Here is a 17,802-nt window from a genome sequence, read left to right as displayed (position 1 = left end):
CAGAAAAAAAAGAGCATTTCTTGAAATGTATTAATCTATGTTAGCATTTTTAAGCCTTCTGATACATTTAGAATGGCATTTCCAACATAAGGCCACATTGACCACTGCAAGAATAACAAACAGCACCCAAGTTCTTTCACCAGAAAAAGTGATTCAAGTACTCTGTGCAATTTGGGATGCAGGCTCTATTTTCAGACCCAAAACAGCGATAATCTCTATTCAGTCACCACCCTTTAGTGGTGCAACATGGGAAACACTAAATCAAGGGCTGATAACTACCAACAGCACAGAGACAGTTATTATTTCAAAGGTTTGGTTTTATTCGATAATACTGTTGTATATTTTTGTACATTGGCTGAAATTCCACAAGGGACTTACACAAAGCACTAAACATATGCATAGTCTGGTTCACACTCCACCTCTACACCCACAAAACCCCATCAACCCTTCCCTACCAACTTAGCACGTGTATATCTGAAAGCATTGGATAAGGTAGAAGAAATATGGTATTACCAAGGGATTGCCTTCTGAAAGAGAATGAGCACCATGTTTATTACATCCAATCCGCTTTAGATCTATACAAGGGTGAGATTCACAGGAGGTTGGTGGCACCTTAACTGGAGAGGATGGGCTCTTGGTAATGGCTGGGGCGGAATGAGATCAAATACATCAAACAGTTTCCATGTGTTTGACATCATTCCATTGACTCAGTTCCAGCCATTGTTATGAGCTGTCCTCGGTAGTCTCCACTGGTGAGATTCTCTCTCTCACATGCTCCCAGCGCAAGAAGACTTTCACCACTTTAAAGAGAACGACAGACTTGATGGGGGAACAAAAAAAAGTTAAACACTGGAAAACAAAAATGTACTGAAAATCGAACGTCCACTTTTAATTTGCGCTTCTGTTATTCCATCATACGTTAAATCCAAATTAATATAATATAGCAATCTACTGAGATCTGAGGAGTATGTGCCTCAGACCTCAGAAGATGCCATTTCATTTCAATGTGGTTTCCGGCATTGTGAGATCTGATCACCTGCGCAATGCAGTTAAGACAACCTGGCTGTCTGGTTGAGTCCCATAAGACACCCTATTTCCTTTGTAGTGCTACTTAATTCCCCCCCCCCCCTCTAGTTCTAGATCTAATGATGCAAATAACAAACAAACAAAAAGTATATGCATAGGTTCTGTACAGCAATCTAGAGGGAGTGGGTGGAGACAGTGAGGAGGGGTGAGGGGTTGTTGAGTCTAGAAGGGGCATCGAAGGGGGGGTGCAGGGGTAATATGTGATACCATAGGCATCCATCTCTATCACATGCCATAGACTGGTCCGGTGAGACATGCATTCTAGAAGGTTCTTTTAAAATGTTGTTATTCCCATATTTGTCTGACTGGTCTGCTTTGGTTAATCAGACAAAATGAAATGCAACTATTTATAAAAACTAAACACCTTTCTTACCAAATGTCTATTAGAACAAGCTGGGAAGTCCCGCCTCACCATCAATCTGATTGGTCCTAACAGCATGGTTATGAGAAGCAACAAATAGCGTTTGACTAGTTAAAAAGAAAAAGGCATCTTGGAATATGGCTTTGAAATCAAACAGAATGAGGAAACATAAGTAATGTTGAGCCATCATTGAATAGATATGGAGTCGTTCTAACCTGGGTAGTTTGACAGGGGTAGAGAGCGCACTACTTTTGACCTGGACTCTGTTGCCATAACCCCAAGAAATGATCCGTCCTCCTGACGCCAGCCTCAGGGGGATGTGACATCATCACCACCACACGACCAGTATAGACAGGTCTTGTGGCACTAAATAGCTACACAAACATCCTGAGCCCCTGTCTAGCTCCTTCCACTAGCCTCTAAACCTTCTGTGTTTTGCAGTCCTGAAGGAACCGGATGGGTGTAAGCAATTTGACAAATACCATTTAGAGGTCTAGGTGGAGCCATCACCATACTATCAACATATCCAGTCCCTTTAGATCTGCAAACACAAGGGGTAGTAGCTGGGAGTTGTTTTTGGACCAGTACATTATTACCCAAGCTCTCTTAAATCATTCAGCTTTGCCTCGTTATATTTTATATGTGTATCAAATTAATGTTGTCCTTTCACACAGAACTTATTTTCTCCCCTAATATTTCATGAAATGTTTAGAAACATTTTTCTTTAAATCAGGTTGTGCAGTGGGCAGCTGGAAGGGGGTAGGGGCAGAAAGTGACTAGGGGTCCTCGATGTCCAGGAACTCCTTCTTGGGCGGAGTCACACCGCGATACCAGGAACAGGAGCCATCGGCCCTCTTGACGCAGGTGTAGTGGTTAGCTTGGCGACCGTGCACCTGCTTCTCTATCATCAGGTCTGTCCACAGACACTCCTCTGGAGCAGAAATGGCACAGGGCAGGGAGGGGCAGCGCACAATCTACACAGAGAGCGAGACAGATACACAGGTTAAAAGGACCAAGTACCTTACTGTAATAGATCTCCATTTTAAAATGGGCAAAAATACAGTGGAAAGAAAAAGTATGTAAACCCTTTGGAATTACCTGGATTTATGCATAAATTAGTCAATTTGATCTGATCTTCATCTTAGTCACAACAAGACAAACAGTGTGCTTAAACTAATAAAAACAAATTGTTTAAATTATGTATTCAATATAGACAAGAAAAATACAGTCACAGTGTAGGTTGGAAAAAGTATGTGAACCTCTAGGCTAATGACTTCTCCATCAGCTAACCTGGAGTTCAAACAATGAGACAAGATTGAAGATGTTAGTTAGAGCTTCCTTGCCATATAAAAAAACCCCACACAATTTAAGTTATCTATTCACAAGAAGCATTGTCTGGTGTGAACCATGCCTTGCACAAAAGAGATCTCAAAAGACCTAAGATTAAGAACTGTTGACTTGCATAAAGCTGGAAAGGGTTACAAAATTATCTCGAAATGCCTTGCTGTTTATCAGTCCACGGAAATACAAAATTGTCTATAAATGGAGTAAGTTCAGCATTGTTGCTACTCTCCCTAGGAGTGGCCATCCTGTGAAGATGACTGCAAGAGCACAGTGCAGAATGCTCAATGAGGTTTAAGAAGAATTCTAGAGTGACAGCTAAAGACTTACAGAAATCTCTGGAACATGCTAACATCTCTGTTGACGAGTCTACGATACGTAAAACACTAAACAAGAATGGTGTTTATGGGAGGACACCACGGAAGAAGCCACTGCTGTCCAAAAAACCATTGCTGCAAGTCTGAAGTTTGCAAAAGTGCACCTGGATGTTCCACAGCGCAACTGGCAAAATATTCTGTGGACAGATGAAAAAGTTGAGTTGTTTGGAAGGAACACACAACACCATGTGTGGAGAAAAAAGGCACAGCACACCAACATCAAAACCTCATCCCAACTGTAAAGTATGGTGGATGGGAGCATCATGGTTTGGGGCTGCTTTTCTGCTTTTGCTGCTTATCAGACAAACATTGATTCCCAAGTTTATCAAGACATTTTGCAGGAGAACGTTAGGCCATCTGTCCACCAATTAAAGCTCAACAGAAGTTGGGTGATGCAATAGGACAACAACCCAAAACACAGAAGTAGATCAACAGAATGGTTTCCACAGAAGAAAATACGCCTTCTGGGGTGGTCCAGTCAGAGTGCTGACCTCAACCCGATTGAGATGCTGTGGCATGACCTCGAGAGAGCAGTTCACACAAGACATCATAAGAATATTGCTGAACTGAAACAGTTTCGTAAAGAGAAATGGTCCCAAATTCCTCCTGACTGTTGTGCAGGTCTGATCCGCAACTACAGAAAACATTTGGTTGAGGTTATTGCTGCCAAAAGAGGGTCAACCAGTTATTAAATCCAAGGGTTCACATACTTTCCATCCTGCACTGTGAATGTTTACACTGTGTTCAATAAAGACATGAAAACATGTAATTGTTTGTGTTATTAGCTTAAGCAGACTGTCTATTGTTGTGACCTAGATGAAGATCAGATCAAATTTTATGACCAATTTATGCAGAAATCCAGGTATTTCCAAAGGGTTCATATACTTATTTGTGCCACTGTAGCTTTTTAGCAAAAAAAAACTTGTTCTTAAGCAAGAATTTTGCTAAGTCAGAGTAGGGAGGGGAAAACTAAAAACTAGCTGTTATTATTGGCAGCGAGGTTTGTTACTGGTCTATTAACCAATTTGCACTGTAAAGCCAAAACTCCCACCCAAGCAAACCTGCTGATTAGAAGGCCCTCTAGATAGTTGCTGGTTGAAAATACAAAATCAGGAAATAACTGATAAAAATAGATGGAGAAAAAAAGAAAAGAAAAAAAAGTTGTACAACAGCTGATGAAACTAGGATAGAAAACAGGGAAACGGAATTGACTGCACTCGGCCTTTAAGATTGGTTTTCCTAGCCATTTACCCCTTCCACATTACTCCTTGCTTCCCACCACCTCCCTCCCTACCTTGCAGTCACAGCCCATCTGATAGCGCTGAGTCAGACTCTTCATCTGAGTGGGGCTCATGGACTCCCAGGGCGTTATGTAGTCACACAGGGTCACATGCATCTTCCCACCTGCCTCCACCTTGCCTACAGGGAGCAACAGAGGGAGAAAGAGAAGGAGAGGGAGCACAAGAAAGAAAGGTTCTCTAAAACAGCAACAACAGATGTGGTTCTGAAACGTGATAACTGAGTCACTGAAATCAGACAGCAGCTTCTCTTTTACTAGCCCCCCCCCCTATAGATCGGGGCAGACAGCGATAAGAAAATGGAGAAGAGGTGGTGAGGAGGGACGAGAGGGGTGAGTTGTTGAAATGCTTGTCGGACAGAAACTGGTTTTCACCATACTGAGGTCCGTCCGGAGTCCTAAAGAATCCAGAAGGAGGAAAACGCTAGCCTCAGCAGTTCCTGTTCTGGTGTTCCCTGTAATTAAGCTGAGTGTGTATGTAGGGAAACCAGAGCGTGCATGATCTAATGCCCCTCTGTATATCTACTCCAGTTGTGCTCACTCAGCACCATCTAGCATAGCCTCATCCCAGATCTGTTTGTGCCGTCTTGCCAATTCCTATGGTCATTGTAATACCAATAACTGTAGGAGTAGGCACGAGAACACAAACAGCTCTGGGATCAGACTACTTCTAGCACACAGCGGAGGGAGATCATTACGCCATGTCATCAGCGTCTGGTCAGGTCAGATGACTAGCCTTACCGGATATTAGGTACTCCTTCTTGCCACTAGTATCCAAGGTAACACCACACACAGCAGAGACCGGTGAAGTAAAGATCGCCTCAATGTCCTGGTCAGGACCCTTAAACATCTACAACACAATAACAGGTAAGGGGTTAGATGAACACAGGTCTTAAATCTAACAACCCCAGGTCAGGGGGGGTTAAAGTTCATAGATGTATTCTCACCTTGATCTGCTTGACCTCATACTGGATCCTCTTGATGGGGTTCCCATAGATATCATTCCCAGTATCCACCTCCTTCTCCCCCACCACCTTCGCTCGGATCACTGCAGTGAGACAGAGATATGGGGTCAGAAGACATCAAGAATACACACAAAACAAAGCAAAGCTTCTGTTTGAATACTTCCCTCAACAGTACAGCTCATTAACCACCTGCAGATGGAGCCCAGGCAGCCTAAACAGCAGCTTGTAGTTCCTACATCAATAAACCCCAACACAACCCACAATACAGTGAGTCAAAACAAAGTTGTTTTGACTGTTTCAGGTTGTGAACTAGCTGCCAGTACCACTCCACATCACGATTTGTTAGCACATATTGGCAGGGAGGGATGTGTGCTTCACTGAAACAAGGGAGTGATTGAGGCACATTATCAAGGAGAGAGAGCACGCAAGAGACAGGGACAGCAATAGCGAGAGAAAGAAATCAGAGGACACAATATAGGGACACTGAAGGATAGAGGACAGAAAGTGTGAACGAGCTGTAGTTCCTGTGTGTGTGTTAAAGACCTCTCAGACTACATCATGCTTCAGCTATGGGAAGGGAATGGAAAATATGAGCAATAACGTAAAATCACCAGAGACACACACTCCACAGGGGTGACTGCCATTGCTCTACACCCTTGGGTTCTCTTTATGGCATGGAACAGACAAATACAGAGGGGTTCACTGCTCCCCCCCGCTCTCGTTCGCATGCTTTTCTGCACATGTAACCACTTCAAGTTCATACACATGGCGCTGACTGAGGCTGATGCAAAACACACGCCAGCGGTGTACCTGGCTGGCTCCCTCTCCTGCATTCCGGGGAGTTTTTCCCCCCTCGTTTCCTGACCTCATTCAGGTCCAGAGGCTAATGAGCACTAAGGACCCTGGGTATACAACAGTGTAGAGAGAACTAGTGATACATTTTGGAGGGAAACCATCACATATCGGGATATTATTTTTGACAAGATATATCGTTTTGACAATGTGGCAATATTATTTTTGTGCTAGTTGGCTGCAGTATTTATGCATTTCCATCACTGATCCAAACTCATTTGTGGCTCACTTGTCCCTCTGCAGCAGACATACAGTGAGCAATTTGTTTGGACTATGGAATCGCAATACAGTCACAGTATTGAGTCGCAATACATATAGAATTGTGAGAATAGCAATACATATTGTATTGGCACCTAAGTATCGTGATATCGTATCGTGAGGTCCCTATCAATTCCCAGCCCTAGAGAGAACGCTCAGCTCAGGGTAAAAGTGTAGGGGCGGCAGGTAGCATAGCAGTTAAGAGCATTGGGCTAGTAACTGAAAGGACGCAGGTTCAAATCCCAGAGCTGACTAGGTGAAGAACGTGTTGATGTGCCCTTGAGCAAGGCACTCAACCCTCCTGTAAGTCACGCTGGATAAGAGCGTCTGCTAAAATGTAAAAGTGATTCAAGACTGCTGCCCGTTTAACGACTTTTGCAGGAAATATGTTGTTTTCCTAAATAGGCACCATTTCCCCCGCTTGCGATTTCTTAACTAGGTCATAGGAGCACCCAGTGTTGAGTGCAGCAGAGAAAGCTAAGAGGTTAAAACACACACACACACACACACACACACACACACATACACATCATAGCTATGCAGAATTACTTATACGTCCCAGCACTAAGCAATGTCTTTCCATGAAAACCATCCTGAGTTCACCCAACCCAACCCTCCCTCCACCACACCCCATCAGAGCAGTGGTTCTAGGGGGTGACATGGCCTCCCCCTTCCCAGCCCCTGCTGGAGCAGGCTGGGAAGTCCCCTGTCTTTCCCAGGGAACAAAGATGTAAAATTAGCTGTAAAATAAATCTGGTGCAATGCGTCACTTCCCACTGGTTGATTCAACATTGTTTCCGTGTCATTTCAATTAAATTACATTGAACCAATGTAGAATAGTCATGTGTCCAGTGAGTTCTCACTTCGGAGTGATGCTTTTGTTGTACATTGTCCCTGTCCAAATAAACGTAATAAATCAAATCTGCCTACAAGTTAGACATGGGAGCAGGGAGGTGTGTGTGACACCAGGGACAAATGTTAATCACTTGTTAGCTGTTAGTGCCACTACTCTGAGTGTGTGTGGGCTGCAGAGGATACAGACTCAGTGTTCTGTCAACTGGCTTAGTACACATCCTATCATACCATCCTCTCCCTCTTCTTATTTCCTCTGAATATGGACGGGAGCATAGCTTAAGCATATTCTTGGCCTCCCACTGCAGTTTAACTCATTTTGATGAGCCTGGTGGGACTGCTACACTAAGAGGTATGCTCAAAATGACCAGGACAGGGATTCTGAAGAGGAGTCAACACTTGAAAGTCAGAGGATCCCACCCTGTAAGTCAATAGTGTGTGTTTTTATTTAAATTTAACTAGGCAAGTCAGTTAAGAACAAATTCTTATTTACAATGACGGCCTACCCCGGCCAACACTGGGCCAAATTGTGCGCCGCCATATGGTAGTTCCAATCACAGCCGGTTGTGATACAGCCTGGAATCAAACCAGGGTCTGTAGTGACACCTCTAGCACTGAGATGCAGTGCCTTAGACCGCTGCGCCACTCTGGAGATGTTTGAGAAAGATGATCATAGAGGGAATGGTCAGAAGGATGGGAGGAAGTTTGTGCCATTTCCATGGATACCATGCATATGTGAGAAGTCCATAACTTTGTTTTTCTTTTGTGTACCCAAAACTGACAGCCACATGTTATAAGCTGCCAGATCAATGCATTAGAGAGAGAAAGAGATACAGTACACACACATGCATACATTTCTTTGTAGTGTATGTCTGTACAGTAGTGTGTGTGCACAGCACCCATCCCACTGGGCAGAGACGTAATTTCAATGACTAGTTTTGATTTACGCTGAAAAATATTTTTAAACCGCAATGTAAAGTGTTGGTTACATACGCATAAAAATATTATTTTGCTCAGATTTTATCCACAAATTTGATTACAATCAGGAGGCTGAAGAAATTTGGCTTGGCACCTAAAACTTTTACAGATACACAATTGAGAGCTTCCTTTTGGGCTGTATCACCGCCTGGTAAGGCAACTGCACCGCCCCCAACCGCAGGGCTCTCCAGAGGATGGTGCAGTCTGCCCAACGCATCACTGGGGACAAACTACCTGCCCTACAGCAACCAATGCCACAAGAAGACCAAAAGGTTCAAGGACAACAACCTGAGCCACTGCCTGTTCCCCCCCGCTATCATCCAGAAGGCAAGGTCAGTACAGGTGCATGAAAACTGGGACCGAGAGACTGAAAAACAGCTTCTAGCTCAAGGCCATCAGACTGTTAAATAGCCATCACAAGCATATTAGAGGCTGCTGCCTAGACTTGAAATTACTGGCCACTTTAATAATGTTTACATATCTTGAATTACTCATCTCATATGTATATACTGTATCTTAGTCTATGCCACTCTGACATTACTTGGCCAAATATTTATACATTCTTAATACACACAAAGTAATTGAATTGTTAGATATTACTGCACTGTTGGAGCTAGAAAACAAGCATTTCGCCGCAATATCTGCTTGAATATCTGCGTGACCAATAAAATGGCAGTGTTAGTGAGAATTTCTCCTTTACCAAGATAAATCATCCACCTGACAGGTGTGGCATATCAAGAAGCAGATTAAACAGCATGATCAGTACACAGGTGCACCTTGTGCTGGGGACATGAAAAGGTCACTATAAAAATGTGCAGTTGCCACAACACAATGCCACAAGTTGAGAGATTGTGCAATTGACATTCTGGCGGACATTCCTGCAGTCAGCGAGTTTGCTAGAGAATTGAATCTTTCATAAGCCCCCTCCAACGTCGTTTTAGAGAATTTAGCAGTACGTCCAACTGGCCTCACAACCGCAGACCACTTGTAACCACGCCAGCCCAGGACCTCCACATCCAGCTTCTTCACCTGCGGGATCGTCGGAGCCCAGTCACCCAGACGGCTGATGAAACTGTGGGTTTGCACAACCGAAGAATTTCTGCACTGTCAGAAATTGTCTCAGGGAAGCTCATCTGCTTGCTTGTTGTCCTAACCAGGGTCTTGACCTGAATGCAATTTGGTGTCATAAGTGACTGTCGCTTCATTTGGCAAATGCTCACCTTCGATGGCCATTGGCACACTGGAGACGCGTGCTCCTCATGGATGAATCACAGTTCGAAATGTACATTTTAGTCATTTAGCAGACAATCACAATTGCTCTGGATAAGAGTAAGTGCTGATTTTTGACCTAGTTGGCTCAGGGACTTGAAACAGCGACCTTTCGGTTACTGGCCCAACGCTCTTAACCGCTAGACTACCTGCATCAGGTATATGGAAGACAACATGTATGGCATCATATGGGCTAGCGGTTAGCCGATGTCAACATTGGTGGACAGAATGCACCATGGTGGCGGTGGGGTTATGTAAGGGGCAGGTATAAGCTACGGACAATGAACACAATAGCATTTTAGTCAATGGCAATTTGAACGCACAGAGATATCATGACGAGATCCTGAGGCCCATTGGTTTGCCATTCATCCGCTGCCGTCACCTCAAGTTCCAGCATGATAATGCACAGCCCCATTTCGCAAGGATCTATAGACAATTCCTGGAAGCTAAAAATGTCCCAGTTCTTCCATGGCCTGCATACTTACCAGACACAGACACCCATTGAGCAGGTTTGGGATGCTTTGGATCAACGTGTACAAGTGTGTTCCAGTTCCCGCCAATATCCATCAACTTCGCACAGCCATTGAAGAGTTCTACAACATTCCACAGCCCAAAATCAACAGCTTGATCAAGAAGATGTGTCATGCTGCATGAGGCAAATGGTGGTCACACCAGATACCGACTGGTTCTCTGATTCACACCCCTACCTTAAGGTATCTATATTCCCAGTCATGTGACATCCATAGATTAGGGCCTAATGAACTCATTTAAATTGACTGATTTATATGAACTGTAACTCCGTAAAAATCTCTGGCATTGTTGCATGTTGACTTCATATTTTTGATCAGTGTACATTTGGTTAAGTTGTCAACTAACTTAAATTCAACAAATGTCACCATGTCAAAAAAAAAAAAAAAAAAAAAAAAAGCAATTCCCTTATGTTGATGACTTCTTGAAACTCCAATCTTTTCACGTTGAATTTATTTTTGTTGCTGAAGTGATGTGGAAACAACATTGACAACCAGTTTTCCCCAGCAGAATCTCTTTGAAGTGGTCTGTGTGTCTGTTGCTGTCCCACTGCATTAGTCTGGTGCGGAGCGGGAAAACCCCAGGAACATTCCTGTCATTCCTCGCAGCTACACCCCTCAGAGGAAGGAGGGAAAGAAGAAAGGAGGATAGAAAGAGAGAAAGAGCGAGAGAGGACTTGTGTGAGACTGTAGTTCTTAGAGGGACGCTAAAGCAGAATGTATACTACCCTACTTAGTCCATCTTATCCTCCCTTGCTCGCTCTTTATGTCTTCCTCTCATCCTGCTGTGCCACGTCCACAAACCAGGCAATACTCCTAGCCCCACAGCAGACGCTGAAGCACTGTAAACTCACAGGGGACTGTGTGCAGTGTTTCCCCTGTATTATTTTAGCAGCAGCTCACCACCACTGCTAAATTGTTGCTGCCACACACAAAAAAAAAAAAAAAAGTATGTGGACACCTGCAAAAACATCTTATTCCAAAAATCATGGGCATTAATATGAGGTTTGTCCCCCCTTTTGCTGCCATTACAACCTCCACTCTTCTGGGAAGGTTTTCCACTAGATGTTGGAACATTGCTGCAGGGACTGGCTTCCATTCGGCCACAAGAGCATTAGTGAAGTCAGGCACTGATGTTGGGCGATATGGTGTTCCAATTCATCCCAAAGGTGTTCAATGGGGTTGAGGTCATGGCTTCTGTGCAGGCAAGTCAAGTTCTTCCACACCGATCTCGACAAACCATTTGTATGGACCTCGGTTGGAGCACGGGTGCATTGTCATGCTAAAACAGGAAAAGGCCTTCCCCAAACTGTTGCCACAAAGTTGGAAGCACAGAATAGTCTAGAATGTCATTGTATGCTGTAGCATTAAGTGTTCCGTCAATGCTCCAGTCCAATGGCGGCGAGCTTTACGCCACTCCAGCCGACGCTTGGCATTGCGTATGGTGATTTTAGGCTTGTGTGCGGCTGCTAGGCCATGGAAACGGATGGAAGTGGAAATTTCATGAAGATCCCGATGAACAGTTCTTGTGCTGACATTGCTTCCAGAGGCAGTTTGGAACTCGGTAGTGAGTGTGACAACCGAGGACAGACACTTTTACGCGCTTCAGCACTCGGCAGTCCCGTTCTGTGAGCTTGTGTGGCCTACCACGTCGCGGCTGAGCCGTTGTTGCTCTAAGACGTTTCCACTTCACAATAACAGCACTTAGTTGACCGTGGCAGTTCTAGCAGAGCTTGAGTTGCATGTGTGAATGTACAGTGGGGCAAAAAAGTATTTAGTCAGCCACCAATTGTGCAAGTTCTCCCACTTAAAAAGATGAGAGGCCTGTAATTTTCATCATAGGTACACTTCAACTATGACAGACAAAATGAGGGGGGAAAAAAATCCAGAAAATCACATTGTAGGATTTTTAATGAATTTATTTGCAAATTATGGTGGAAAATAAGTATTTGGTCACCTACAAACAAGCAAGATTTCTGGCTCTCACAGACCTGTAACTTCTTCTTTAAGAGGCTCCTCTGTCCTCCACTCGTTACCTGTTTTAATGGCACCTGTTTGGACTTGTTATCAGTATAAAAGACACCTGTCCACAACCTCAAACAGTCACACTCCAAACTCCACTATGGCCAAGACCAAAGAGCTGTCAAAGGACACCAGAAACAAAATTATAGACCTGCGCCAGGCTGGGAAGACTGAATCTGCAATAGGTAAGCAGCTTGGTTTGAAGAAATCAACTGTGGGAGCAATTATTAGGAAATGGAAGACATACAAGACCACTGATAATCTCCCTTGATCTGGGGCTCCACGCAAGATCTCACCCCGTGGGGTCAAAATGATCACAAGAACGGTGAGCAAAAATCCCAGAACCACACGGGGGGACCTAGTGAATGACCTGCAGAGAGCTGGGACCAAAGTAACAAAGCCTACCATCAGTAACACACTACGCCGCCAGGGACTCAACTCCTGCAGTGCCAGACGTATCCCCCTGCTTAAGCTAGTACATGTCCAGGCCCGTCTGAAGTTTGCTAGAGAGCATTTGGATGATCCAGAAGAAGATTGGGAGAATGTCATATGGTCAGATGAAACCAAAATATTCGTTTTTGGTAAAAACTCAACTTGTCGTGTTTGGAGGACAAAGAATGCTCTGTTGCATCCAAAGAACACCATACCTACTGTGAAGCATGGGGGTGGAAACATCATGCTTTGGGGCTGTTTTTCTGCAAAGGGACCAGGACGACTGATCCGTGTAAAGGAAAGAATGAATGGGGCCACGTATCGTGAGATTGAGTGAAAACCTCCTTCCATCAGCAAGGGCATTGAAGATTAAACGTGGCTGGGTCTTTCAGCATGACAATGATCCCAAACACACCGCCCAAGGCAATGAAGGAGTGGCTTCGTAAGAAGCATTTCAAGGTCCTGGAGTGGCCTAGCCAGTCTCCAGATCTCAAACCCATAGAAAATCATTGGGGGGAGTTGAAAGTCCGTGTTGCCCAGCAACAGCCCAAAAACATCACTGCTCTAGAGGAGACCTGCATGGATGAATGGGCCAAAATACCAACAACAGTGTGTGAAAACCTTGTGACTTACAGAAAATGGTTGACCTCTGTCATTGCCAACAAAGGGTATATAACAAAGTATTGAGATAAACTTTTGTTATTGACCAAATACTTATTTTCCACCATAATTTGCAAAGAAATTCATTAAAAATCCTACAATGTGATTTTTTAAAAATTTTTTTCTAATTTTGTCTATCATAGTTGAAGTGTACCTATGATTAAAATTACCGGCCTCTCATCTTTTTAAGTGGGAGAACTTGCACAATTGGTGGCTGACTAAATACTTTTTTGCCCCACTGTATGTGTGCGCACAGAGTCAAAGTTGACACACCTAATCTTTCAAGGAGTTTTTAAATTTGACTATTTTCTACAGCAAAACTAAGAAACACATATGGAATCATGTAGTAACCAAAAAAAGTAAAAAGCTTCAAACAAAATATATTTTATATTTGCTTTTCTTCAAAGTAGCAACCTTTTGCCTTGACAGGTTTGCACTCTTGGCATTCTCTCAACCAGCTTCTCCTGGAATGCTTTTCCAACAGTCTTGAAGGAGTTCCCACATATACGGAGCACTTGTTGGCTGCTTTTCCTTCACTCTGCAGTCCAACTTATCCCAAACCATCTCAATTGGGTTGAGGTCAGGTAATTGTGGAGGCCAGGTCATCTGATGCAGCACTCCATCACTCTCCTTGGTGAAATAGCCCTTACACAACCTGGAGGTGTGTTGGTTCATTGCCTGTTGAAAAACAAATGATAGTCCCACTAAGCGCAAACCATCACACCTCCTTCATGCGTCATGTGGTAACCACACATGGGGAGATCATCCGTTCACCTACTCAGCGTCTCAAAGACAGGGCAGTTGGAACCCAAAAATAAATAAATAAAATAATCAATTTGGCCTCATCAGACCAAAGGACAGAGTTCCACCGGTCTAATGTCCATTGCTCATATTTCTTGGCACAAGCAAGTATTCTTATTTGTGTCCTTTAGTAGGGGTTTCATTGCAGCAAATTGACCATGAAGGCCTGATTCACGTAGTCTCTTCTGAAATGTTAATGTTGACATGTGTCTGTTACTTGAACTCTGTGAAGCATTTATTTGGGCTGCAACTTGAGGCTGGTAACTAATGAACTTCTCCTCTGGAGCAGAAGTAACTCTGGGTTATCCTTGCCTGTTGCGGTCCTCATGAGAGCCGGTTTCATCATAGGGCTTGATGGTTTTAGCAACTGCCCTTGAAGAAATGTTTAAAGTTTCTCCCAGACTGACCTTCTTGTCTAAAAGCAATGATGGACTGTAATTTCTCTTTGCTTATTTGAACTGTTCCATAATAATGGACGATCTTCTGTATACCACCCCTACCTTGTCACAACAACAAAAACTGATTGGCTGAAATGCATTAAGGAAAGAAATTACACAAATTAAACAAGGCACACCTGTTAATTGAAATGCATTCCAGGTGACTACCTCATGAAGCGGGTTGAGAGAATGCCACGGGTGCAAAGCTGTCATCAAGCCAAAGTGTGGCTACTTTTAAGAGTCTCAAATATATTTTGATTTGTTTAACACTTTTTTGGTTACTACATGATTCCATATGTGTTATTTACTAGTTGATGTACTCACTATTTTCCACATTGTAGAATGATAGTAAAAATAAAGAAAAATCATTGAATGGAGTAGGTGAGGCCAAACTTGACTGGTACTAATATATCAATAAAAACAAAAATAATTTGTTTAATATAACTTTTTGGGATGGAAAAACACTGAAAGTGTACACTTAAGAGTATAACCAGACAAAGTTTGTAGAAATGATTAAAAAAACACAAGGTCAATCATTCTATCTTCGATAACTTGAAATCACCCCAGAAAAAGCTCAAACAATGAAACCAATTGATTTTGTTTGAGCATCAGAACACAGAATTAGCCATGGCAAAATGTGTAGAATTGCAGGAAAGTAGCCCCTCTGATCCAGAAAAAAACCTTGCTTATTTCTAATAACACACCTACCTGATAATATTGTATGGTGCCATGTACAGGCTAAGAGCCTTTATCATTTTTTTGCCAATATTGGGCCAGGATTATAGATAAATGAATGCTGCCAACACCAACTTCATTCACTGGAGTAAAAAAAAACACCAGAAATTAGCTTCTCACAGTTCTACAAAAAAAAAATAATAATAATAAATCCGGGGACATGTCACACTCTTTGCCACCACACGCAAAAAAAAATCTAGGGGAAACAATGGCATGCATGTGTCACCTCTGCATTACTATCAGACCCTGTCCAATATGTCTGCAGAATTTTCAGGTAGAGACAATGCAAGCCTTCAAATCTCTCAAGCAAAGTTACTAATCATCTCCTGCTTACATTTGAGGTTGGAAATTGGTCAATCAATTCTCATCAGTCAACAGCCAGTGTGGAAAAGAAGGGTGGTTCCATGTCATTTCAGCAAACCATGACACCAACCATCTCAGATTGTTATGAAATTAGTTTTTTTTTTTTTTTTAAACACATAACAGTTTCCTTATGCTTGTTTTAATATCATTTGATGAGACATCAAGCTAATTGATTGGACACAAATTGGCCATTTTAATTTAATTTATTTAACATATTCAATAAATATAGTACCTAACATCCGATTTGGAACAAACTTTTTCTAATAATGAGTAAGACCCTGAAGAAGTGACCAACTCTGCCACCAGTGTGGTGACTTTGGGAAAACAGACAGAACTGGCAAGCACACCTTAAAGGACCAGACTTCTTGACAGAGGCTATAGTAATGACGCAACAACAGAAGGTACACGTGAGGGCGTAGCCTGTCAATCACTTACCAACGTCGGCGTTACAGAAAGCCTGTTGCGGATGCACGGGTGCACAGCTGCAAGCTTCCACTAGCTCCTCTGCCCGCCACAAAATCAGTACGGTCAGCGTACAGAGGACGCCGTTAATTGACAACGCCATTTTCTCCCGCGTTGTTTACCTTCCTTTGAAATGCGGGGGGGAGGGGGAGGGGGAGTGTCCCTATTGAGAGTGAAATCCGTTGAGCGCTGTCTGTGTGCGTAGGCGATCTGTGTGTGAGTACAACTACAATGAGTGTGTTGCTCCGAGACCAATGACAAGAATAACGGAAGAAGACCGCAGGTCCTGGGTCCCCACACGCAGTTTAGCAGTTCTGAGCAGGAGGAAACAAAAATCCACCTTCAGAACGTCGTGAAGGAACCGCTGATGCACTGTCGAACAGTGCGACCGTTCACTGGAGTCTGGTGCTCTTCCTTTCGGGATCAGATGAGTTTTAAAGGCTGCTGCATGTTGGACTCCTCCCCCCTCGGTAACGATTCGTCCTGCGGTAGGCGCTGAAGCCCTACGTTCAAAGTTTTCCTCTTCTCATATTCTCCTCTTCTGAATCACTTCCCTCTTCTCCGTCTGTAGCTGCTGCTGACGTTATCAGCATATTCAGAGAGAGTGAGAACATTATAAATACCACCAATATTTATGTTTATTTACAGTGAAAATATTCATACCCCTTGACTTATTCCACATTTTGATTACATTTTTGTTATCTCACCCATCAACCCACAACACCCGATAATGACAAAGTAATTTTCTTTTAGACATTTTAGCAAATTTATTGAAAATGAAATACATAAATATCTCATTTACAGAAGTATTCTCACCCCTGAGTCAATACATGTCAGAATCATATTTGCTAGTGATTACAGCTGAGTCTTTCTGGGTACATCTAAGAGCTTTAGACACCTGGATTGTACAATATTTGCACATTATTCTTTTTACAATTCTTCAAGGTCTGTCGAGTTGGTTGTTGCTCATTGCTAGGCAGCCATTTTCAAGTATTGCCATATATTTTCAAGCCAATTTTAGTCCAAACTGTAACTAGGCCACTCAGTAACATTCAATGTCATCTTGGTAAGCAACTCCAGTGTATATTTGGCCTTGTGCTTTAGGTTAGTGTCCTGCTGAAAGGTGAATTTGTCTCCCAGTTACTGTTGGAAAGCAGACTGAACCAGGATTTCCTCTGGGAGTGTGCTTAGCTCTATTCCATTTCTTTTTAACCTAAAAAACTCCCTAGTCCTTACCGATGACAAGCATACCCATAACATGATGCAGCCACCACCATGCTTGAAAATATGAAGAGCGGTACTCAGTGATGTGTTGTTGATTTTGCCCCAAACATAACACTTTGTTTTCAGGACATAAAGTTAATTTCCTTGCCACATATTTTGCAGTTTTTTAGTGCCTTATTGCAAACCGGGATGCATGTTTTGGAATGTTTGTATTCTGTACAGGCTTCCTTCTTTTCAATCTGTAATTTAGGTTAGTATTGTGGATCAACTGCAATGTTGTTTATCCATCCTCAGTTTTCTCCTATCATAGCCATTAAACTCTGTAACTGTTTAAAAGTTACCATTAGCCTCATGGTAAAATCCCGAGCGGTTCCCTTCCTCTCCAGCAACTCAGTTCGGAAAGAGGCCTGTATCTTTGTAGTGACTGGATGTATTGATACACCATCCAAAGTGTAATTAATAACTTCACCATGCTCAAAGGGATATTCAATGTCTGTTTTTTA

General features: G+C 43.0%; 1 protein-coding gene across 1 annotated transcript; it reads right to left on the bottom strand.

Moving 5' to 3' along the window:
- Nucleotides 1–299: 299 nt before the first annotated feature.
- Nucleotides 300–16,507, bottom strand: timp2a (TIMP metallopeptidase inhibitor 2a). The gene is made up of 5 exons (XM_024430950.2): nucleotides 16,049–16,507; nucleotides 5,410–5,510; nucleotides 5,204–5,312; nucleotides 4,460–4,584; nucleotides 300–2,421 (listed from the first exon to the last, which is right to left on the bottom strand). Exons 1-5 carry the CDS (start codon nucleotides 16,176–16,178, stop codon nucleotides 2,224–2,226), a joined length of 663 nt encoding a protein of 220 aa, XP_024286718.1. The 5' UTR covers nucleotides 16,179–16,507; the 3' UTR covers nucleotides 300–2,223.
- Between the last annotated feature and the right edge of the window lie 1,295 nt (nucleotides 16,508–17,802).

This window comes from Oncorhynchus tshawytscha, linkage group LG01 (assembly GCF_018296145.1).
Source record: "Oncorhynchus tshawytscha isolate Ot180627B linkage group LG01, Otsh_v2.0, whole genome shotgun sequence".
Classification (NCBI taxonomy): domain Eukaryota; kingdom Metazoa; phylum Chordata; class Actinopteri; order Salmoniformes; family Salmonidae; genus Oncorhynchus; species Oncorhynchus tshawytscha.
Note: the sequence above shows the minus strand (reverse complement) of the source record. Positions and strands in the feature narration are given on the sequence as shown.